The sequence below is a fragment of the Tursiops truncatus genome, chromosome 19 (assembly GCF_011762595.2).
Source record: "Tursiops truncatus isolate mTurTru1 chromosome 19, mTurTru1.mat.Y, whole genome shotgun sequence".
In the NCBI taxonomy this organism is placed as follows: Eukaryota; Metazoa; Chordata; class Mammalia; order Artiodactyla; family Delphinidae; genus Tursiops; species Tursiops truncatus.
The window spans coordinates 57,388,817-57,413,835 of NC_047052.1; the positions used below are offsets into that span (position 1 = coordinate 57,388,817).

Consider the following 25,019-nt stretch of genomic DNA (forward strand, 5'->3'; position numbering starts at 1 on the left):
GATGTTAACATTGTCTGGTAGATGCAAGTGATTATACATTATCCTATTGTCCTGTAAATGCACGCAGACTGAGGCATTAAAGTCATTTTTGTGAGCTTTAGTACGTTTTGTCTGGGAATTTAAAGAAAAGGAAAAACTCACCTGGGCCACAGTAGACAAGATAGAGGAGGCATATTGGACGGCTCTGACGAAGCCGGATGTGGTGGGATCCGGGCCTCTCCTTCCTGGTAGTCAATGATTAATGATTATGCCAACTCAGTGAGAAACACCATCTTATCCATAAAACATTAAATCATTTTATCTAAAGAACATAAATCTGTTTAACACATGCACATTCCTTTTTGTACTACACAGCTGACAGTTTCTCTTGTATGAAATATAACATTGGCTATTGTTTATTAAGGAGTACTACTCTCTGTACATTTATAAAATAGAAAGTTGTTGATAAACAAAATTTAACTGACTACATGTTAAAGATCTAAATGTGTGTATTGAATGATTTATGAATTTGGCAGCATCATATGTAGCAAGTAGAGAGGAGCTTCAAAGCTCCACGGAAAGAGAAAGATTTTTAAAGGCAACACAGGGAAGTCATAAACACAAAAAAGGATTATTTCACATAAGGTCATCTCCCTTTGGAGAAAAAAGTTCTTTTGAGGTGGGTTACCTCATCTTCCTTTGAGAAATGGAGACGGCCCTTGTGACAGATGGTCCAATTGGTACCGACCTCACAATTCCACACTTACTGCTTCTGATTACATTTCTGGGGAAGGTTATAACTGCAGCTATGTTAGGTATTAAGTCTTGGTGTTAGCAGGAGCGACTCCACTTAGAGGCTGTTGTTTCTGGTTTAGCAAAGTGAAAAGTCTGATAATTCTATCTTGTGGAGAAAAGCAATGTTTATGCCATGGTAACTTTTATGAATTCTGTCTGCACATGAATGCATCTCTCTGTGTTTGCCTGTGTATTCATATATATATATATATATGTATTCCATTTTTTTGTTTGTTTAGTAAAAGGGAATTCAAAATTTGTGTATAGATCTGTTGTTTGCTTATTTAGCAAGGGTTGTTCTTATTTACTATTATATTCCCAATTCTAGCAGAATAATTTGGACCGACAATCATGTAATTTAAAAAATTAAAAATACAAATTAATATTGATCCAACTGGAGAAATCATAAGACTTATAGCTATTTGAGCTAGATTAGGAAACTTTTTTTCCTGGTTCAGAAATCACAGAAGAACTTAGAGACATGGGTGTCACTGCTGATGAACACAAAGGAAAGCAGGTAAAGTGATGCTATTAGCACAGACGTGTCCATTAGCTACTGTTTTGGATTCACAATAAGAGTAATGCAAAGACTCAAAATGGAAGAGAGACAATAAAAGTAGACAAAGGAGCTCACTAGAATCAGGGTGGTGTGCGTGTCTGTAGCCTCATGGGAAGGTCTGGGGGAGAGTCTGTTGCTGTGAATGTGTTGGACTTGTTCCTTGTGCCTGTGCAGGAAAAGGACCATGTACCCACTACTCCAGATCATGAAGCCCAAACATATAACATCCGTGTAAGATAATATAATTACACGTAATAAGCTGATAAATTTATCAGGCATGAGTGGGGAACAGTATCCATAATTTGTTTTTACACTTATATTTTTGCTACTTCTTGGGCCAATTACTCTAATAGGAATACAGACATTTACCAAGAGTTGTAGGATCCAGAAAAGAAAACTACAGAAACCAATACACTTTGTGGATCGAATTCTGAAGTCCACCCATAAAGAGGTTCTGGGGCAAAACTTAATGGCCTGGAAACCACTCAGAAGACTGGTAGTGCTGAGAGAAACCCCTCTGGCCAGTTTGTGTAAATAGAAGACAAGTTTACATCCAGCATCATCCAGGAAATATTTCAATCCAAAAGCTGCCATTGTCTGTGGGATCCCTATGGAGAAGAGAGACAAGTTGTTGGCTAAGGCCAGTGGTTGATAATCTGATCTGTGGATCTCAACTTCTATCCAGTCAACAAAGTGAAGTTTAAAAGACAAAAGAGGGAGGAGTTTCCCAGGATCACAACTCCAGTCTGAGTGAGGAAGATGATTTCCATTTCCAGGTTGACATGCCTTTAACTTTCTTCTTCTTTATTTTTTTTTAATTTTTGTTTGGCTGCGTTGGGTCTTCGGTGGGCTTTCTCTAGTTGTAGTGAGCGGGAGCTACTCTGCTGTGGCGTGCGGGCTTCTCATTGCAGAGCCTTCTCTTGTTGCAGAGCATGGGCTGTAGGCGTGCGGACTTCAGTAGTTGTGGTACGCAGGCTCAGTAGTGTGGCACACGGGCTTAGTTGCTCCAGGCATGTGGGATCTTCCCGGACCAGGGCTCGAACTTGTGTCCCCTGCATTGGCAGGTGGATTCTTAACTACTGCACCACCAGGGAAGTCCAACCCTTCACTTTCATATCTAGGAGATATTGATTTTAATTTGAGATAGAAATAAATGAATAAATGCTAGAAAGATAAATGAACATAAATGTGTCACCTTCTTCTGCTCAGCTGTATCTACTGCTAAACATAGCACATGATTTCCTCTCTTTTGGTAACACGTTTTCTTAATTTAACTGGATTATAGGAGTACATACTTATGGGTGCAGTGGTTATTAATAAAGGTCTTGAGATGGAATTCATACAAGTGTTCATATGAAGGGGTATTTGAATAAAGGATGCACCATTCACAGAACATATTTTCCTACAGCCATGAACTGAATGAAGATCATTTTCCTCCATGTATGAAATTACCTTCAGGATATATTCTTAAGTGAGAAAAGGCAAGTGGGTTAAAAGATGTTTAGTATTCTACAATTATTCTTATGATTGTGAAGGAATAAGAATATAAATAATGTAGATAAATACACATTTTCTCTCTACCTATCTATCTATACAATTACATTAAAAACAATTAAAGAATGAACTATAACCTTCAATAAGTAATGATATAGACGGGCAGAGATTAAACAATGTGGAGGGACGAATAGAAACTAGATATATCTGAATTAATTTACCTCAATTATAATTTTGACTTTGGGGTAAATATAAATATTTTACTTATTTATTAAACTATATTATATCAAAATAAAATTAAAACAATCAATCAAATTTAATGACAAAAGTAAAACAAATATATAAATCTCTTTGTGTAATAAAGTTGTAGTCTATCCATACAAAATAGTAATACTTAAAGTACTTTTTTTATTTTTGGCCGCACTGCACTGCTTTCAGGATCTTAGTTCCCCGACCAGGCATCCAACCTCGGCCCCTGGCAGTGGAAGCACAGAGTCCTGACCACAGGACCGCCAGGGAATTCCCCAAGTACATTTTAAAAAACAGTTTTGACTGTACATTTGTATTGAAACATATCTGTGGAAAATCCTTACGGAGATTTAAAAAATTTACTCATGTTTATATTTCAAGAAAATATTTATATTTAAAATTAATAAGTACATTATACAAGAGATTCGTCACAGTTTGATCAAAAGTTAGAAAAATTGAAAGGAAACAATTTAAGGAAAAATTATATCATTTTAAACTTGTTTGGAAGAATGAACTTAAACTTGATCTGTATTTGTTTAAACCATGTTTAAACCATATATGTATATTGTATCTCCTCTCATTAAAGGGATCTACAGATGATAGCCCTGTTCTGAGTAATTACCATCCAAATTACTCAGGCTGTGTTCTCCAAATGCACTTTCTCATGAAAGAAAATAGCATCTTTAAAAAATTTGCCAATTCCAGATCTAGTGCAGGAAATGTTCAAGATGGAACATCTATTCAATCCAGGACACAAGGACAGTCTACCACACAACTGGGGTCACGTGAGAATGAGGATGACACAGGATTCAACTTGAAAAGCATCCCCCTCCACAGTTATGGTACAAATTAAATCTCAAAGAAAATTACCTGGACAAGTTTTAAATACATCAAGTACTTTAAGTAACCACATGCTCGTAATGCTACAAAGCCAGAGTCAGAAACCTTTCAGAAAGTTAAGGAATTGACTATTTATTCTGGAAACATAAAAATAAAGGGAAATATGAATGATTTCTACTGTCTTTCCAGTACAGACTATTTCAAGGTAATCAAATAGAGGATGCAGAAAAGTTTTTTTAGAAGGATTCTAAGTGAAAATACAAAAATTGTAATAGAATATTAACATTCTGCTTCCTCTAGTATAGTAGTGGATCTACAGAATGATCATCAGTGACAGCTGCAACCAACCGATGACAGGCTGTGGGAAACTGATATTGGGGCACATGGTTGTGCTGATCAATCCTCATGATCAATCCTCATGTCACAGAAAGGGTTAAATACAGCCTGTCATAATGGCTCTCCATTGTAGGCAATGAGAAGGACATTGTACCACCTGGGAACTATCCTTGACAAAAATATGAACAAACATTAGATCACCCTTTGGAGCAAATTATGCATTTATTGGCCATTTGGAAGAAGGTGTTAGACAATATAAAACAGCTGCAATTAGATAGTAGAATGATGGAAATGATCTTGTACAAATGATCCATTTTCTTCACGAAAACAAGTTTTGAAGGAGAGAGAAATATTAATTACAACTGGTCTAAAAGACAAAATGACTGGATCGTGATTCAAATGATCTAAAAAGGAAATTTTTTGGGGGGAGGAAATTTGTTATGCATAAACTCTGACCATGTGTTTGATGTCACTGTTATTTTTGTAGGTGTGAAATGCACATACATGCTCTGCTCATGAATGAATTTCATGTTTAAGAGATACATTCATGATTATATACTTTTAATTTTTTTGAAAACTATTTTCTTTCTTTTTTAAAATTAATTAGTTTATTTATTTTTGGCTGCGTTGGGTCCTGGTTCCTGCACGCTGGTTTTCTCTAGTTGCCGGGAGCAGAGGCTACTCTTTGTTGCAGTGTGCGGGTTTCACATTGCGGTGGCTTCTCTTGTTGCCGAGCACAGGCTCTAGGTGTGCGGGCTTCAGTAGTTGTGGCTCATGGGCTCTAGAGCACAGGCTCAGTAGTTGAGGCGCAGGGACTTAGTTGCTCCACGGCATGTGGGATCGTCCCGGACGAGGGCTCGAACCCGTGTCCCCTGAATTGGCAGGCAGATTCTTAACCACTGCACCAACAGGGAAGCCCCCATTTAGATCTTTAACATGTAGTCAGTTAAATTTTGTTTATCAACAACTTTCTATTTTATAAATGTACAGAGAGTAGTACTCCTTAATAAATAATAGCCAATGTTATATTTCGTACAAGAGAAACTGTCAGCTGTGTAGTACAAAAAGGAATGTGCATGTGTTAAACAGATTTATGTTCTTTAGATAAAATGATTTAATGTTTTATGGATAAGATGGTGTTTCTCACTGAGTTGGCATAATCATTAATCATTGACTACCAGGAAGGAGAGGCCCGGATCCCACCACATCCGGCTTCGTCAGAGCCGTCCAATATGCCTCCTCTATCTTGTCTACTGTGGCCCAGGTGATTTTTTCCTTTTCTTTAAATTCCCAGACAAAACGTACTAAAGCTCACAAAAATGACTTTAATGCCTCAGTCTGCGTGCATTTACAGGACAATAGGATAATGTATAATCACTTGCATCTACCAGACAATGTTAACATCTACCAGACAATGTTCGCATGGAATCCGAATTTCTAAACACTTCAGAGATCAATAGCATTGAAGGATTTCTAAATGCACTTCGGGCTCCCCAGAAATTGGCCTTCGCCCCTTTGAAAGGAAGCGAAGCTTCTCTCCGACCTAGAAGAACAAGGCCTTCAGCTCTGAGCAGCCCCGTGGCATTGCTTGACCCTTTCCCTGGGAGATTCCAGCAAAGGCGCCGCTCCTGCGGGCCTGTGTGCCGGCGGGAACTCCATTACCCAGAAAGCTATGCGCTGAGCGGCAGCGAAGAACACCCAATGAACATCCAGACTTTCGGCATTTCCGGGAGGGCGCACTGGGCGAAGACGAGACTTCCTGTATTTTGTGGCGGTCATTTTGGCAGTCCTTGGGGTCAGAGCGCAGAGTCTGTATTGGGGAGACAGACAGAGGAGGCGCGGGAAGAGGCTTTGTCCCCAGTGACTAGAGGCGGTTCTATAGTCGGGCACATCGCCGCTTGCGGGGCCGGTCTGGAGACGTTGGTGCCCGGTCCGTTCGGGACGCTCGGCTGTCCCCTCTCTGCCCCGGCTTGTGGCTCAGGTGGCGGCGGCGGCGCCGAGGGACCCGCCTCAGGTAAACGCTCGTTCTGCGGGTCCTCACCGCCCTCGCCCCACCAGACACTAAAGCCCCGAGTGCGGGGCGCCTGCTCTCGTGCCCGCAGCCCAGGCCCTGGTGTCCAGGACGGTGAGGTGGCCGTGTGTGGGGCCCTGTTTCTGACAGACGGTGTGATGGCGCGTGGCAGAGGGTCACAGGTGGAGGCACCGGCAGGTGCAAAGGCTGGGAGGTCAGATTGAGCCGGGAGGATTGGGGAAAACTGGGGTCCGTGTTGCTTCTGCAGGGAACAAAGTGTGGGTAGAGTCGCACCTGCAGTGACAGGCTGAGGAGTTGTACCTTCCTTCTTAGGGCTCTTGGAGCCATGGAAATTTTTGCGTAAAAGGGACATGATCTAAGTTAAGTTTGAAAAAATACCCAGAGTCTGTTCAGTGGAAGCACAAATTGTAGGGCTGCTGAGGACATTGCGGCAGAGGGCGTTTGGGGTTTTTTCCCCAAGGACACAAAACTGCTGAGAGTCAATACAGAGGTTAGATGGTCGGTCCGAGATTACCTGGCTCTGGTGACTCCCAGGGGTGCAGGGAAGGCCTGAGCCCCTAGTAGGATGCCATGCTCACATCCCTCTAAGACCTGCCTCTTCCCACAGGTTTCCATGGCTGCGGAAGTGCTTTTGGAACCTAATCAGGTAAGTGGCGGTTTCGTCCTCCCTCACTGGTCCCAACCCCTATTTTCTCCAAATTTGTGGTGTCATGAGACTTGTCACGTGCCATTTTCCCAACCTTTGTGTGTGGGGACCTTAGAGAACATTAGCTCAGGGTCCTGAGTTGAGTCCAGGGGTTTGATGGAGGGGTTCCCATTTCAGGCCACCAATGGAAAGAGATGTAGAAGCTTATCACTAAAACGGGAAGTGCTTGGAGGTGAGGCTAAGCTGGTTTAGGGAATTGCAGGTCTCCTTCCTTTCTGGTGAGAACAAACTGGGTGTGGGGAGTAAGAGTCAGACTTGGAATGACTGCCTGTGAGGTTAGGCGTCTGTTCTGCAGGCAGTGGGAGGTCTGGATCAGATGAGGGAGGTGTACGCATCTAGGTCTTAACAGGCCCCATGTGGTTGCAGAGTGGACAGCAGAGTGAACACAGTGCTGGGAGTATGAGAAGACAGCAGACACCAATGGCACCAGGATCTGGGATCTCCTCTGAGATCTTAGGAGGAGGATGGACATGGGGTAGATGTGTGAGGAGATAGATTGTGGGTCTTCAGGAGTGAGGCTGTTGATGATTTCATCTGTCTCTGTCCTAGCAGGGAAGTGTGACCTTTGAGGATGTGGCCCTGTATTTCTCCTGGGAGGAATGGGCTCTCCTTGATGAGGCTCAGAGATGCCTGTACCACGATGTGATGCTGGAGAATTTTGCACTTACATCTTCATTGGGTAAGCTCTTACACCTGCCCCTATGCCCTGGGCAAGGCTTGGCCTTCCTCTTTTCTCCGGGGTCAAGTATGTCTCCATCTAAACCATGGGTACTGCTTCCTTTCCCAGTTGCCTGGGTATGTGCTGTGGTTCAAGGGTTGAGCTGAGTGCATGTCTACTTCTCATCCTTATCACTCCAGCACCTCCTGCCCCGAAGCTTCACAGGGAAGGATTAGGTATCGCTGTTCTTTAGGTCAGCCTAATGGATCCCACCTGTCATGCCCTCTCTCTCGCTGGGTGACTGTCTAGTTCCATGGCACCCTAGTATTGCTCCCTTCCTGTACCTCACATTTATTTGTTCCTGACTGTGCCTGGAAGTGTAGTCACTTATATAGTCACTGCTTACACAGATGATCTTGAGAGGTCCTTTCCTTAAGTTCGTTTTACTTTATCAGTAACTTCCCTCATCTACTGATAACCACCATTCTACTTTCTGTAAATATGAATTTTCCTATTATGAGTATCCCATGTGTGTGGAATCAGACAGTAGTTCTCCTTTGATGTCCGGCCTACTTTACTTAGCATAGTATCTTAAAGGTTCATCTATGTTGTAGTATGTTTGCTTCCTTTTTATGACTGAATAACATTGTATATACCACGTTTTGTTTACCCATTATTCTATCGGTAGACAGTTGGGTGATTTTGCCTTTGGCTCTTGTGAATTATGATGTTATGAACATGGGTGTGCAGATATCTTTTAGTGTCCCTGCTTCAGTTCTTTTTGAGTATATACCCAGAATCAGAATTGCTGCATTTTATGATAATTCTTTTTTAAATTTTTTGAAGAATCACCATACTGTTTTCCATAGCAGCTTCACAAAGGTTCCAATTTCTCCCATGCTTGCCTACACTTCTTTTCTGTTTTTTTTGAGTAATAACCATCCTAAGTAATGTCAAGTGGTATCTCATTGTATTTTGATTTGCATTTCCCTGACAGCCTAGTGATGTTGAGCATCTTTTCATGCACTTATTGCCCATTTGTATATCTTCTTTGGAGAAATGTCTGTTCAAGTCTTTTGCCAGTTTTTGAATCAAGTTGCTTGGATTTTTTGTTCTTGAGTTTTAGGAATCTCTATATATTCTGAATGTTAACCCTTCATCTGACAGGTGATTTGCAGATATTTTCTCCTATTCTATGAGTTGCCATTTATTATGTTCATACTATCCTTTGATGTACTAAAGGTTTTCATTTTGATGAAATCCAGTTTGTATTTCTTTCGTTCCTTGTGAATTTGTCGTATCCAAGGAATCATTGCCAAATGTGGTGTCATGAAGCTTTTCCACTATGTTTTCTTAAAGAGTTTTATAGTTGTAGCTCTTAAGATCTTTGATGCATTTTTAGTTAATTTATGTACTCGGTATCCATCCAACCTCCTTCTTATGCATGTGTATATTCAGTTTTCCCAGCATCATGTGTTAAAATGTCTGTCCTTCCCCATTGAATGTTCTTGGCCTCCTTGTTGAAAATCATTTGACTGCATATGTGAGAGTTTATTTCTGAGCTCTTTATTCTATCCTATTGGTCTATATGTCTGCCTTGATTCCAGTATCACACTGTTTTGGTTACTGTAGGTTTTCAGTAATATTTGAAATTTAGAATTGTGACTCTTCCACCTTTGTTGTTCTTTTTCAATATTGTTTTGGCAATTTGGTGTCCCTTGAGATTCCATATGAATTTTAGGATGAATTTTTCTATTACTGCAGAAAACATCATGGGAATTTTGATAGGAATTGCATTGAATATGTAGATGGCTTGGAGAGTATTGACATCTTCACAGTGTTAAGTCTTCCAGCCTATGAGTATAGAAATCTTTCCATTTATTGTCTGTAATTTTTTTTAGCTGTGTTTTGTACTTTTTACTGTACAAATCTTACTTCCTTGGTTAAGTTTATTTCTAATTATTTTATACTTTTGACACGTACTTTTTTTTTTTTTTTTTGGTTGTGCCAAATCTTAGTTGCGGCTGGTGGGCTCCTTAGATGTGGCGTGCGAACTCTTAGTTGCAGCATGCACATGGGATCTAGTTCCCTGACCAGGGATTCAACCCACGTCCCCTGCATTGGGAGGTGAATTCTTAACCACTGCACCACCAGGGAAGTCCCTTGACAGGTACTTTTATATGTGGAATTGTTTTCTTAGTTCCCCGTTCAGATTGTTCATTGTTAATGTATCGAAATATAACTGATTTTTTTCATTTTGTATTTATATCTTCTTCCTTTGCAAACTTCAATTATTCTAACAGTTTTATGGTGGAATCTTCAAGATGTCATGAGCTGTAGTGAGTTTTACTTCTTCCTTTCTCTTTTGGATGCCTATTTGTCTTTCTTGCCTAATTGCTCTGTCTAGAATTTCTAATACTGTGTTGAATGGTAGTGGTGAAAGCTGGCATTCTTTTCTTGTTAGTGATCTTGGAGGAATCGTTTTCAGTCTTTTACCATTGAGTTTAATGTTTGCTGTGGGTTTCAATTTTTTTGCTTCCATTATGTTAAGCTAGTTACCTTCTATATATAATTTGTTGAGTATTTTCGTCATAAAAGGGTGATAAATTTTGTCAGATGGTTTTTGTACATTGATTGAGGTGATAATAAGTTTTTTTCTTACTGTTAAAATGACATATTACCCTGATTAATTTTGTATGTTGAAACATCCTGGCATTCTAGAAATAAATCCCCGGTGTTTATGGTGTATAATCTTTTTACTATGCTGCTGAATACAGTTTGCTAGTATTTTGTTGATTAATTTTGCACAAATAATCATCAAATATATTGCCCTGTAGGTTTCTTTTAGTGTCTTTGCCTGTTTTTTTTTTGTATCAGGGTAATAGTAACAGCTGCAGTTGACCTAAATTAAAGCAATTTTGCATTGCAAAGTATTTACATCAGATTGATTCTACCATTGTAGTTTCTGTCCAGGTGGGAAAATACCTGGTTTTACTACTCTGCCACCTTCCCTTTAGCTGTGCCCATGGGTACTTCTTGTAATATTTGAAATATCTTTCCTGTGATCTGTTTTGTCTGAGTTGTCTGGGACAGTATTGGATACTGACTTCTCCTGTCCTTCCCTTAGGATTTGTATCATCCATCTCTCATGCAGTAGCTCAGCTGGGGTTAGAGGAAGAGTCCTCTGTGCTTCCCAGGATGGATATGATCCCATTCTCCACAAGATGGGCCCAGATGGGGCCTGATCCCGATAAATGGCAGTTGGGGGAGGACATGACTTCAGGGCTTGGTTCATATCAATCATATCAAGAACCTGTCCTGTTTTAATTTTGTTTTGGTGATGCCATCACCAGTGGCCACACTTCACCTCCAACTTTCCTTCTCCATTCTTAACACTTTGCTGACTTGTCATGTCTAATACTAGTCATTTGTATTCTGACTCCAGCTGAGACTATTCCCCACCTCTCTGGACTGTTTACCTCACTGATTCCTCACACTCTTCCCTCCTCAGTGCTTTACCATTTTGTAGTGTCCTAAAGAGTGCACGTGTCTAATAATCCTTAAACACCTGTTACCTTTTTTCAGTCAGATATTTTTGGGCCTGAACAAGACTTCTGAACAGCATCACATGTCATCAGCAGATATAATCCTGCTAAAAGCCATTGACAGGACTTCCCTGGCAGTGCAGTGGCTAAGACTCCACGCTTCCACTGTAGTGGTCACGGGTTCGATCCCTGGTTGGGGAACTAACATACTGCATGCCGCATGGCACGGCCAAAAAAAGAAAAGCTGTTGACAGAAGAATAAGCTGTAGAACAGGCATTTCTCCTGGGCCACACCCTTTACTCTTGTCCTATGCCTAGTGAGGCCTGCACCATCCTGTGACCTTAGGGACCCAGTAGGGCACAGCAGTTGTTTCCTCAAGCCGACCCCAACTTCCTTTTCCTGAAAACAGTTTCATGGACTGATTCTTTGATGTGTCAATTTACATTTGTGATGATTTTGCCCCCTCTCAATAAGGTTAACATGTACTTCATCATCACTTCTTTACTTTCAGGCTGTTGGCATGGAGTAGAAGATAAGGAAGCACCTTCTCAACAGAGCATTTCTGTAGATGGAGTGTCACAGATCAGGACTCTCAAGGCAGGTTCATCTCCCCAGAAGGCCCAGCCCTTTGAGATGTGTGGCCCAATCTTGGGAGATACTTTGCACTTGCCTGATCACCAGGGAACACATCTTGGGCAGAAACCATACACTTGTGGGAATCGATTCTATTTCTCTGCCAACCTTCAACAGTATCAAGGGCAGCACATTGGAGAGATACACATCAGAAGTTCTGTGGACAGAGCCTTGTTTATAAAGAGCCACACAACCTATGTGTCAGGGAAATCCTTTTCCTGTAGGGAGATAGGGAAAGACTTCTTAGCCAGCACGAGATTTTTCCATCAACCAGTCACTCACACTGAAGAGAACCCAAACAACAATAATGAGTGTGAGGCTGTCTTTCACAGTGGAAAAATGCATCACAACTGGGGAGAAGGCAGGAAGGCCTTTAGCTGCATAGACACACTTGTTGAGGACCAAGGAGTCCACACTAGAGAAGGGCTTTATAATTGCAGCAAATGTGGAAAAGCCTGTACCCGAAGATGGAACCTCATTGAGCACCAGAAAGTTCACACTGGAGAAAGGCCTTATAAATGCCATGAATGTGGGAAGTCCTTTACCCAAAGCTACAGCCTCAATAGCCATAAGAAAGCTCACACTGGAGAAAAACTTTATGAATACAGGGAATATGGAAAATCTTTTAGTCAAAGATCCAACCTCATTCAGCATCAGAGAGGTCACCCTGGAGAACGGCTTCATCAGTGTGATGAATGTGGAAAATCCTTTAGCCGAAGCTCCACTCTCATTCACCACAGGAGACTTCATACTGGAGAAAGACCTTATGAGTGCAGTAAGTGTGGGAAATCCTTTAAGCAAAGCTCCAGCCTCAGTTCACATCGGAAAGTCCACACAGGAGAAAGGCCTTATGAGTGTCAGGAGTGTGGAAAATCATTTAGCTGCAAATCTAACCTCATTATCCACCTGAGAGTTCACACTGGAGAAAAGCCTTATGAGTGTCAGGAATGTGGAAAATCCTTTAGCTGCAAATCTAACCTCATTAACCACCTGAGAGTTCACACTGGAGAAAGGCCTTATGATTGTGGAGAGTGTGGAAAATCCTTTAGTCAAAGATCCATCCTCATTCAACATCAGAGAATTCATACTGGAGAAAGGCCTTATGAATGCCATGAATGTGGGAAATCTTTTAGCCGAAAGTTTAGTCTCATTTACCACCAGAGAGTTCACACTGGAGAACGACCTCATCAGTGAAAAGAATGTGGAAAATCTTTTAGCTGCAAATCTAACTTCGTTGAACATGCCATAAATGGCTGTTGAACATGCCCCAACTGCCATTTATCTGAGAATTCACACTGGAGAAAGGCCTTGTGAGTGTGGAGACTGGAAAATCCTTTAGCCAAAGTTCCAGCCTCATTCAACATTAGAGAGTTCACAGTGGAAGGTGTTTTACGAGTGCAGTGAATGCAGGTAATCTGTTAGCTGCTAATCTGATCTCATTCAATACCAGAGCCTTCAGACTAGTGAAAAGCCGTAGATATGCTGGGATGTACAGTTCTAGTATAATTACACTGGAGGAGAGAAGTTGGGAGGGAGCCATCTGCCTGAATTAAAGCCCATATATCTGAAAGTCTGCAGTGGGAAGATTTCCCTAAAGTCCCAGGTATGTGATAATCTTTAAGGAACTGTGTTATAATTTCTTGCCTGCCCAGGACCCTTGCCAGCTTTATGTCAGTGCCATCTATGGGAGAATTCATTTCATCTCTATCACCTGGGAGGTCCACAGTGTGCAAAAGTTACCTCCCAACATACTCAGGGAAGCTGACCTCTGTCCCATCCCCATTTGCGGGGGAAGCAATGAGTAGTCTTAGCTCTTATGGGGTCCTCATTCCCTTCTCATTTCCAAAGTAGGGCCTGGACCCGACCTAGTCTGGGCCCAGTGGACCCTGTCTGAGTTCTATTGGTGACTTGTCAGGGAGCACTGCATATTCAGGGACACGTTAGTTTCTGGTGACACTTCTCTTGGATTTTCCCAGCCTCCGAGTCACAAAGCTGGGAACTGCATGCCTCCTATTGCTCTGCATTTTTTAATAATAAAGGCATTAATGTTTAAGCCACCTTTGGTCTTGGGGTTCTATTCACTGTGTGAGGTGATCTGAAAACAACTGGGCTCTACCAGCATTAAGGACTGCACAGCTCTCATGTAGGTCCCATGCTTTGTGTGCCTCACATGTCAGTATGATTAAGAATATAGCTCTCGGGCTTCCCTGGTGATGCAGTGGTTGGGAGTTCGCTTGCCAATGCAGGGGACGTGGGTTTGTGCCCCGGTCCGGGGGGATCCCACATGCCGTGGAGCGGCTGGGCCTGTGAGCCTTGGCCGCTGAGCCTGCGCATCTAGAGCCTGTGCTCTGCAACGGGAGAGGCCGCAGCGGTGAGAGGCCCGCGTACTGCAAAAAAAATAAAGAATATAGCTCTCTTTCTGGTTTTGGCCTAATGTACATTGTTACCCAGGGTCTCCTAGGAAAGACTGCAGGGTTTCAGAGTCCTAATTTGTGGACTGGGTATCAGGGTTTTTTTGTGGGCTCAGAAAACACCCTGAGGAGCCAGGAAGTTATGACAGCCTCCAGTGCTTCTGATAACAACACAAATTGTTTTTCTTATTCACAGTAAATATCACATAATGCTCAGCAGTTATCCTGCAAAAGAACCACATGCCATGATCCCCAGAGTTCACTAGATAATGCCACTGTGAGACTAGGGCCAGGGGGAACCATCTTGGTAAAGAAACCCTGGAGCGGAGGAGAGTGCAGTGGAGTAGATGGAGTGTGCCCCTTCTAAAATTGCATCAACAAATTGACTGTGACTGTGCAGTATCAGTGGGCACAGATGCCCAGAAATTCTCAGAACCTCCAGGCAAGTGTATCTTTTTTAGCTGAGGTCATTGTGAAAGAAAATAAGCTATTGGTTTTCTGGATTCCTATAGCCTCTCTTGGATGTTCAGCTAAAGGCCATTGCTACACAAAGAAACAAGCATAGAGCGAAAGGAGATCCCTTGGTCCAGGGTCCCCAACCCACTGGCCTCGGACCGGCACCGATCCTCGGCCTACTAGGAAGCGGGCTGCACAGCAGGAGCTGAGTGGTGGGCGAGTGAGTGAAGCTTCATCTGCTGCTCCCCATTGCTCACGTTACCTCCTGAACCATCACACACCCCACCTCACTGCCCAAATCCCCTCCCCTGTCTGCTGAAAAATTGTCTTCCACAAAACCTGTCCCTGGTGCCAAAATGGTTGGGGACTGCTGCCTTAGTCCACAGTGTGGCTCTGTGACCAGCCAACATTCCTGTTAACTCAGGTGGGAAGGAATCTATTACTCATCAGTATTTTCTACCACTAAGGCAAGGCTGCTCCTCCAAGGTCATTAGAAAGAGAGGCAATATAGGATTGCCAGGCCTGATTTTCTGAAAAGAGTGGGATATCTATATTTTTCTTTTGAACCATTTTGTAAATTTTTATTCAGGTATAGTCAACATGCAATATACTGTATCTATTTGAAGTATACAATTTAAATTTTACATACATATAAACCCATGAAACCTCATCATAATCACAATAATGAACATGTCTCTCACCCCCAGTTTAACTCAGGCTCTTCTCCCCAGGCCCCCAAGCCATCATTTATTTACCTTTATTTATAATAGATTATTTTGTATTTTCTAGAATTTTATATGGTTTTATTCATAAAATGTTTACTTTTTTTTTTCTGGTTTCGTTCATGGTTCATAATTATTTTCAGATTCTTCAATGATCCATAGTAGTTCATTCTTTTTATTGCTGAGTAGTATCTTTTCTATACTTATACCATTTGTTTATTCATTTGTCTGGTTAAGAGAATTTGGGTTACTTCCAGTTTTGGCTATTGTGAGTAAAGGTGCTAGAACATTTGTGTGTAATTCTATGTATGTACGCATTTTCACTTGTCTTGTGTTAGTAACTCAAAGTATAATGCCTGAGTCATAAAATAGGTGAGTGTTTAACTTACAAAACTGCCAAATGGTGACCTAAAATTATGGTTTGCTTTTGTATACCCACCAGGTTTATGTAAAATGCTTCCACATTCTTGCCAATTCTTGGTATGGTCAGTCTTTTGAATTTACACTTTTAGTAAGGAAGCAGTAGTTTTAGTTACATCTCCCTAAGGATTCATGGTGTTGAGCATTTTTTTCATGTGTTTATTTGCCATCTGTTTACCTTCTTGGTAAAATATCTGTTTATATCTTATGCTTATTTTACTTTTTTATGTTGTGACTATTTCCCTTTTCATTAACAAGTAATACGCTCATTTTTGTTCCTCAATTTTTGTGCATTCTGTACAATGTAATTACCACATACACCATATACGTACAATTTTAATCTGCATTGTTCCTATATTCTTAAGTCTAGGCTTTAATAATACAGTTAAGTCCTGGTTTGTAGTGTTTTCCAATTTCCCTGATATAAATACTCCCACCATGGCCAATTTCAAACTGTCAACATGATGTCACTGAACATGGAGTTGGGAAAAGTTGTCAGAGGTCCATCATTCTAACTCTGCCATACTATTCCAGTAGCTACAATAACCTGTAGGACACAGATGATAATAAAACATAATAAAATTATTAGGAAGTGACAGGTTTTGAATATTTGTTTCATGAATGTATAATTGACGGAACATATAAACTGTATGTATTTAAGGTGTACATTTTGATGTTTTGATACATTCTTACACCCTGAAACCAAAATTTTCATTGGAAACAAAAGACAGTCTATTGATATAATAATGGCACTTATTCAGTTAAATTATTCAATTCACTACTTCAATTATGCAAGAAACAAAAGTAGAGCAGGCAAGATATTTCAAGTACAGGCAGTTCTTGAGGGAAAAAAACCCCCAAACTTTGAAAATGTTTTTCTCACAAAGGATCAGAAGGAATGCATATTAGGGAATTCTCTGGTGGTCCAGTGGTTAGGGCTCCACACTTCCGCTTCAGGGGGTGTGGGTTCTATCCCTGGTCTGTGAACTAAGATCCCGCATGCTACTCAGTATGGCCAAAAAAAAAAAAAAAAGTATAAATTAAAAGTTGAGAGGCAGTTTTCCAGCATTTTATTTTGGAGTCAAAACCATACTGTTTTCAGTATGAATCCTCTAGTATTTTGTGTCTTTGTTCTTGTTGACAGAAAAGCCATAAGTAATCCAACATAATTCATAATAATTGGGGTTCTGTAAAGTGATTGGGGAATTTCAGTACATTTTAGAACAATCAGAGGAAGCACAGTTATAATTTAAAGTGCTATTAGCTCTAGACATTCTCAATATTATCACCCATATTTAACAGAGGAGCAGATTTTAGGTCCTAATTTCTAAAGTTATCCAGTGCATATAAACTAGGATTTGTTGAAGACTCTTTCTGTCTGTCTATCTTTTTGTCTTTGTCACATACCAATTGTCCATATTTGGTGCATACTGTAATAATAAATATAATTAGCACTAATGTTTTGGGAAGAAAATAGTTGCCTATTGTCCACAGTTCTGGGGCAGGATCTTGAAGGGCATATCTCACGAGCTACAATCGTGCAGCTGTATATAGGCATCTGGCAGGGGCTAAAAGAGCACTATGGGAATGAATCAAACAGTCAGGTGGTCATATCGGGAGAGTGAGAACAGATGCTACTGTATGTAAGCAAATCCAAATGTTACGGAAAGGATCCTAACCATAATTGATTCGTTTCATACATATACAGGTGGGGAGGAAAGTGTATGTGTTAAATTTATCCTCGTGTATTTACACGAACTTTTCCAAGTAAATTTAAACACGAAATAAAAAAAGGAATTAATAGACAAAAATAACACATTAAATGAGAAAATAAAATGACCAGAAATCATGTTGAAGACATATCAAAAGAATATCTTTGACATACAGATCAGGTTCATTAACTTAAAGTGAGAAGTAACTAATTTTGTTTAGATCTGAGACACCACCATAGATGTTAATTGTCCTAGGAGGAATGGCATCTCATGGTGGATTACAGCTACATTGATCCCATCCATTGAGGTCCCATACCTCACATAATTCAAATGAATGTGCCATTCAATCTTCACAGGCCAATACTTTGCTCTTACATGTATTCTAGCCAGTGCCTATTTTTACAGCCTCTCCTTTGCCTACATAGGAACTCAGTACTATACACCTTTACTTAGTTGCCCATGGGATACCACAACGGTTCAGCCATCACATACAACCTCAACTCACAAGAAATTAATTGGATCCAGCTGTCCCCACACACCCAAGTATGGCGCTACATTGATGACATCCCCTCGTGAGGGGATTTGCTAGACAATTGTGCAAGGCATACATTCATTGTTGTGCTTACAGAGAACAGATGGGCTACTGCCCCACACATTTCAGCTTCATGCCACCCCACTGGATTTCTTATCTTCATCCAGTGTGCCTAAGGGCTACTCTTGCTTATGTAGTTAAAGGGCAACTTTCCCTGGCCTTCCCTTTAAAATACCAACTCTAGGGACTTCCCTGGCGGTCCAGGGGTTTTTTAATTAAAAAAAGAATACTCCAGCCATTCAGGATGGTCACTATAAGGTCCTGACCAAAATTCCTGTTGGCAATATATTAATTCTTGGTTGCTCATGTCAAATGCTGTTTTCAAGATTTTAGCCCTCAAGGTCTATTGGTTTTATTTCCCTAAATACTTCTCACTTCTGCAGGCATATCCTCCTCCATATCAGACTTCCCTCTCTTTATGTGACTTGTAGTATCTGCATTTGGGGGCCACATATAACCTTTCGGCCTCCTGCCAATAAAATTCTGTATCTTGATTGTGGTTGTGCCTACATGATTCTACATATGATAAAACTGCATAGGGGCTTCCCTGGTGGTGCAGTGGTTGAGAGTCCACCTGCCGATGCAGGGGACGCGGGTTCGTGCCCTGGTCCAGGAAGATCCCACATGCCGCGGAGCGGCTGGACCCATGAGCCATGGCCACTGAGTTGGCGCATCCGCAGCCTCTGCTCTGCAACGGGAGAGGCCACAACAGCGGGAGGCCCGCGTAGCGCAAAACAAACAAAAAAACAAAAAAACTGCATAGAACTACACACATACACACACACACGTAAAAACGGTGAACTGTGAAAAAGATACGAGGATTTAACCAATGTCAAATTCCTTGTTTTGATATTAAGGTTACATAAGTTGCTACCACAGAGGAAACTAAGTGAAAGATACTCTGTACTATATCTGCAACTTCCTGTGAATATACAGTTATTTCGGAATAAGACATTGAAAAAAACAAAACAACAGATCATGTGTCTTGTCTTGCTAAATCCCCACAACTTCCCAGAGTAGTAAGAATACAACCCAAATTTCTCATCATAGACTCCAAAATACATGCAGCAGCCCTTACCCCGCTCATCTCACTACCTACCAGTCTCCCGCTCCAGCCTTGCAGTCTTTCACTCTCTATACCAACAAGCCAAGCTCTCACTAACCTTGGGGTGTTAATACATGCTTTTCTCTTTGCAGGGAATTTTTCTTCACTTTCACACCTGGTTGGGGTCTTCATTGCACTGCGTAGCTGTACAGTTCAGTGTCCCATTTTCCCACATTTACAGATGTGAATCCTGAGTACTGAGGAGAATGGACATGACCAAGGTCAGCCAGTTGGTAAATGGCACAGCTCAGACGAATTAGAAAAACAGTGTGTCTCTAGAGTCCAAGCACTTAGCTACTAGCCCACACTCCTTGCTTCACATGTGAATTGAGAAAAGAATATACAAGGCCAAGCAATCCAGTTCCAAGCTTCATCTTTTTTATTATGAAGACAATAATATGTTCTCTTTAAAAAAAAACAAAATATATATGGAAATGCAAAAGGCTTATAATAGTCAAAGCACTTTCTATTTTCTTAAATAGAACAAATTTGGACTTTAAAGACCTGATTTCAAAACTTACTATGAAAAAAAAAAAAAACACTATGAAGCTATAGTAATGAGACCATGTGGTATTGGTGAAAGGATAGACAATGGAGCAATGGAAGAGTCCAGAAATAGAGCCACATGCATATAACTAATTTATTTTCAACAAAGTTGCCAAATTAAAAATGAAAGGATAATATTTTCAACAAATTATTCTGAAAAACTGTGATATCCTCACACATAAAAGTAAAGAACCTCAACCCTTCCTTCAAAATCTTCACAAGTGAACTCAAAATGGGCCATAAACCTTAATATAAGAGATAGAAATATATACCATCTTAAATATAACAGGAAGAATGTTCTTTGTTCTTGCTTTAGGCCAAGATTTCTTACACAGGAAAAAAACACAAACCATAAAAGAAAAATATGATAAACTAGACTTTAATAAAATTTAAATTTCTTACAGTTCAAAAGGTACTGATAAGGAAATGGAAAAAAATCTATCTATGGCCTAAGAAAAAATATTTTAAAAACCTATATCTGACAAAAGGCAGGTATACAGAACATGTAATAAGGTAAACAACACTACTAAAAGAATAGGCAAAACATCTGAACACATTTCACTAAATATGATATATGAATCATAAGTAAGCACATGAAAATATTCAATATTATTATTTAAGGAAATATGAATGAAAACCACAGTGAGGTCCCACTGCACACTCATTTTAATGGTAACATTAAAAGACTGAAAATATCTAGGTGTTGAAGATGTGAAGAAAATTGGAACTCTCACACATTGCTGGTAGGAATGCAAAATAGTAAAAATAAATTTGGAAACACTGGCAGTTAATGAAGTTAATCATCCACTTCTTCCTAAGTATAACTATAAGAGAAATGGAAACCTGTGTCCACTGAACTATTTGTACGTATTGGCACTTTCCAGGAACTTTATTCTTCAAACCCAACAACTAGATAACAAAAACAAACATCCATCCACAGATGAATGGTTAAGAAATTGTTATATTTATAAATGGAATACTCCCCATCAATATTAAGGAATAAACTACTGATACAGGGGGAAAACCCCCCATCAATTTCAAAGCGTTATAGTAAGTATGGATGTGTGCATAATCTATATCAACAACAGCCTTAGAGAGACCAAAAGCCTTTCTACTGAGATTGGACGTTAACATCCAACAGGAAAACAAAAGAAAGACTGGGATCTGGCCCTCAGCTGCCCAGTTCTGATAGGCCACCGCAGGTGAAATAATGAAAGATTGGCTCCTCACCTTGAGACAGGCTGGGACCTGAGACATGAGACCCTTTACTGCAGTACTTGCCCCTGGACAAACGTCTTCTTGAACAGCAGAATACAAAGAAACTCTAAGGGACTAAAAATATATGCATGAGAAGTTGGGGCAAATTATAAACAATAAGATATGAAAAGGCCAAAACCCAACTGCCACCTTTGAGGTGACTGCCTGCCAGGAGCAAAAGCAGTGTACTATGCATGATACCTGCACAGAACACCACCAAGGGGGCAGGCAGACCCACTAATCCGCTCCTGTTCTTCCCCCCATTTAAGAGACCAGCTTGTCTCTTCGTGAGGAGAGAGCAAGTGCATCTATTACTTGTTTTTGCTCCCTCCTGATGCAGCACAAGTCCCAATAAAGCCTTGCCTAAATTTCTCATCTGTCCTCTTATCAATTTCTTTTTATTTTTTAAATTATTTACTTATTTATTTGGTTTCCCCTGGTCTTATTGCAGCATGTGAACTCTTAGTTGCAGTATGCATGTGGGATCTAGTTCCCTGACAAGGGGTCGAACCCAGGCCACCTGCATTGGGAGCTCAGAGTCTTAACCACTGGACCATCAGGGAAGTCCCTGGCCTCTTAACCAATTTCTATTGATTAAAGAAGTCCAAGAAGGATTTCCCTGATGGCGTAGTGGCTAAGAATCCACCTGCCAATGCAGGGGACATTGGTTCCAACCCTGGTCCGGGAAGATCCTACATGCGGTGGAGCAACTAGGTCCGTCACAACTACTGAGCCTGTGCTCTAGAGCCCACAAGCCACAACTATTGAAGCCTACGCGCCTAGAGCCCATGCTCCACAGCAAGAGAAGCCACCACAATAAGCCCACGCACCGCAACTAAAAGTCCACATGCAGCAATGAATACCAACGCAGCCAAAAAAAAAAAAGGCAAAATTCCAAGAACCCAAGTCGGTAACTGTCTCTGAGCTATTCTAAATGGCTCAAGATTAAGGGCCACTGGGAGATGGGAGAGACCCTGCCACACCCCCTCAAGTTAAATGAGCTGCGCCATTTCCTGATTAGGAATCTTGCCTTTTTTTTTTTTTTTTTTTGGATTTTTGTGTGCGTGTGTGTGCGTGTGTGTGTGTGTGATATTAGTTCCCCGACCAGGGATCGAATCCACGCCCTCAGAAGTGAGAGCGCAGAGTCCTAACCACTGGACCTCCAGGGAATTCCCAGGACCCTTGCCTTCTTGCATTCTGGCCTCTTTACCACTCCTGCCAGCCTCTATACATATGCCCTCAGGTAACATCTTCATGGTGCCCCCAACAGCGGTCACCTGTGCCTCTGTCTTCTCGTCCCCTGACTCACCCACATGGGTCGTCCTGCCTCATCCCTAAACTTTGGCCACTTCCAACCATGCCCTTCAGAGCCCAGCAACTCAAGGATCTTGTGTCTGGGAATAAAGACGCAGACATAGAGATGAACTTGAGGACATGGGGAGGGGGAAAGGTAAGCTGGGACAAAGTGCGAGAGTAGCACTGACATATATACACTACCAAATGTAAAATAGACAGCTAGTGGGAAACAGCTGCATAGCACAGGGAGATCAGCTCGGTGCTTTGTGACGACCTAGAGGGGTGGGATAGGGAGGGTGGGAGGGAGACGCAAGACGGAGGGGATATGGGGATATTTGTATACATATAGCTGATTCACTTTGTTATATAGCAGAAACTAACATAACATTGTAAAGCAATTATACTCCAATAAAGTTTTGGGTTTTTTTGTTTTTTTTGTTTTTTTTTGCGGTACGCGGGCCTCTCACTGTTGTGGCCTCTCCCGTTGCGGAGCAACAGGCTCCGGACGCGCAGGCTCAGTGGCCATGGCTCACGGGCACAGCAGCTCCGCGGCATGTGCGATCCTCCCGGACCGGGGCACGAACCCGTGTCCCCTGCATCGGCAGGCGGACTCTCAACCACTTCGCCACCAGGGAAGCCCAAAGATGTTTTTAAAAAAGTAAAAAAGGATAATTTAGGAGAAAAAAAAAAAGGATCTCATGTCTGCACCTGACTTTAGACCGCTGAACCCCACCCTCCCCCCCCCACCACCCCATGTCTCCTGCCCGGGCATCACATATTTTCCCCTTCTTTTGGAGACAACTTGGATCCAGGTCTTGGTGTTTCTAGTTCCATTTTCTTTATGTATCCCACAACTAGTATTTAATAGCAATAGGTGTTAGCCACTGTTTCAGAGGCATAAAACAGAGAAAATCCCTTCCCACAGGTTGATCACAACTTTTGTTCTTTTATGCTTTCTATTTCATTCTCCTACCCTTGGCCATTTAGATGTCATCTTCAATCTGATCATCGGACTCACTGATTCATTCTTTAAATATCCCCATCCTCCTATGTATTCTACTCAGTCCTTTCTTTATCAATGTTTTCCATAACCAACATTTTCCCAATTTTTTGAAGCATATCTTCTTGCTCTTGTGGATTTTTTCTTTCCTCATGTCCTGGATTATTTTATCCTCTTATTTTAATTTCTTTGTACTTCCAATTCTTTATACTATATAACATATGTTGCTTACTATGATTTTTGTGAGGTTGCGATTCTTCTTCCTTATCTAGTTACTTTTTCCTGGATGTATGAGTTGCTCTGTGTGTGTATGGAGGAATGGCCAAGGTCAGGCCAGATGCCCTGGCAGATGCAAGAGTATGAAATGAGGAGATGGGCTAGGGAAGGGAGCCCAGTTTTCACCACACTAGGCAACCAGGATCATCTGTTTTCATCTTAACTTAGCCAGGGTGGAGGCGTCTCCTGAGCTGTCATCCCAAAAGTCTGCGGGATGAGAGGGGATGGCCTGACAGCCCAGGGGCAGCTGATCTGCCTGACCTCTCCTCAGACCCCTCTTGCCAGATATCACGGTCTGTTCCAGCACCACAGTCTGAAGCTGGTACAGCTCGTAATGACTGAACTGAGGCCATGTAGGTGGTAACTGAAACCACTTTTCTGTGTGTGTGTGTGTGTGAATTGGCAACGGGTTTCAGGATGGTAGGGAAGTGCACAAAATATGGAACACTTCCCTAATTTGTGTATCATCCTTGTTCAGGGGCCATGCTAATCTTCTCTGTATCGTTCCGATTTTATTACATGTGCTGCCGAAGCGAGTATGAAACCGCTTTTCTTTTTCTTTTTAATAAATTTATTTATTCATTTATGTATTTATTTATTTATTTTTGACTGCGTTGGGTCTTCGTTACTGCACAAAGGCTTTCTTTAGTTGCATCGAGTGGGGGCTGCTCTTCGTTGCAGTGAGCAGTCTTCTCATGGTGGTGGCTCCTCTTGTTGCGAAGCATGGGCTCTAGGCATGCGGGCTTCAGTAGTTGTGGTGCGTGAGCTCAGTAGTTGTGGCTCATGGGCTCTAGGGCGCAGGCTTGGTAGTTGTGGCATACAGGCTTAGTTGCTCCACGGCATGTGGGATCTTGCTGGACCAGGGTTTGAACCCGTGTCCCCTGCACTGTCAGGCGAATTCTTAACCACTGCACCACTAAGAAGTCCCTGATAATTTGGCTTTATTGAACTTTGTGAAACTGTGAGGCCACGGGGAGCGGCAAAGTTTTTTTACCAGAGGCAGTCTGAGCCCTGCTGTAAGTAACTCGAAGCCACTGGGGAGCTTCCACAGAGGAGGCACGTGTCCAGGCTCGGTTATAACAGGGTCCCTATGATGGCTGCTTTGGGAATAGAAAGACTTGTGTGGGAATTCCCTGGCAGTCCAGTGGTTAGGACTCCGTGCTTTCAATGTCATGGCCCCGGCTTCAATCCCTGGTCAGGAACTAAGATCCTGTAAGCTTTGTGGCTCAGCCAAAAAAAAAAAAAAAAGAAAAGAAAGGAAGGAAGACTACTGGGAGGAGGGGAAGCCAGTTAGGAGCTGACCTCATTAATCCAAGGGAAGGATGATGGGGCCTGGGCAGTGCAGGGTAAAACGTGATTTGATTCTGGATATAACTTGAAAGCAGATAATGTTAGGACT

The 25,019-nt window shown here is 41.6% G+C and overlaps 2 protein-coding genes and 1 non-coding gene across 3 annotated transcripts; 1 reads left to right on the plus strand and 2 right to left on the minus strand.

The window, feature by feature from the left end:
• Positions 1-1,228: 1,228 nt before the first annotated feature.
• Positions 1,229-2,115, minus strand: LOC109548892 (vomeronasal type-1 receptor 1-like; the record flags this gene model as incomplete). The annotated part of the gene is given in 2 exon segments (XM_033844070.1): positions 1,229-1,980; positions 1,983-2,115. Coding segments are annotated over 2 exon segments (885 nt in total), but the record flags the coding sequence as incomplete, so codon positions are not given.
• Positions 2,116-6,009: 3,894 nt separating this feature from the next.
• LOC101331495 (zinc finger protein 587B-like) lies at positions 6,010-13,884 on the plus strand. The gene is made up of 4 exons (XM_033844802.2): positions 6,010-6,266; positions 6,892-6,930; positions 7,540-7,669; positions 11,706-13,884. The coding sequence occupies exons 2-4, from the start codon at positions 6,898-6,900 to the stop codon at positions 13,019-13,021; spliced, it is 1,479 nt and encodes a 492-aa protein (XP_033700693.1). The 5' UTR covers positions 6,010-6,266; positions 6,892-6,897; the 3' UTR covers positions 13,022-13,884.
• A 10,169-nt stretch (positions 13,885-24,053) lies between these two features.
• On the minus strand, positions 24,054-24,160 carry LOC117309325 (U6 spliceosomal RNA). Its single transcript, XR_004523613.1, has one exon. It is a non-coding gene; the product is annotated as a U6 spliceosomal RNA (small nuclear RNA).
• Positions 24,161-25,019: the final 859 nt, after the last annotated feature.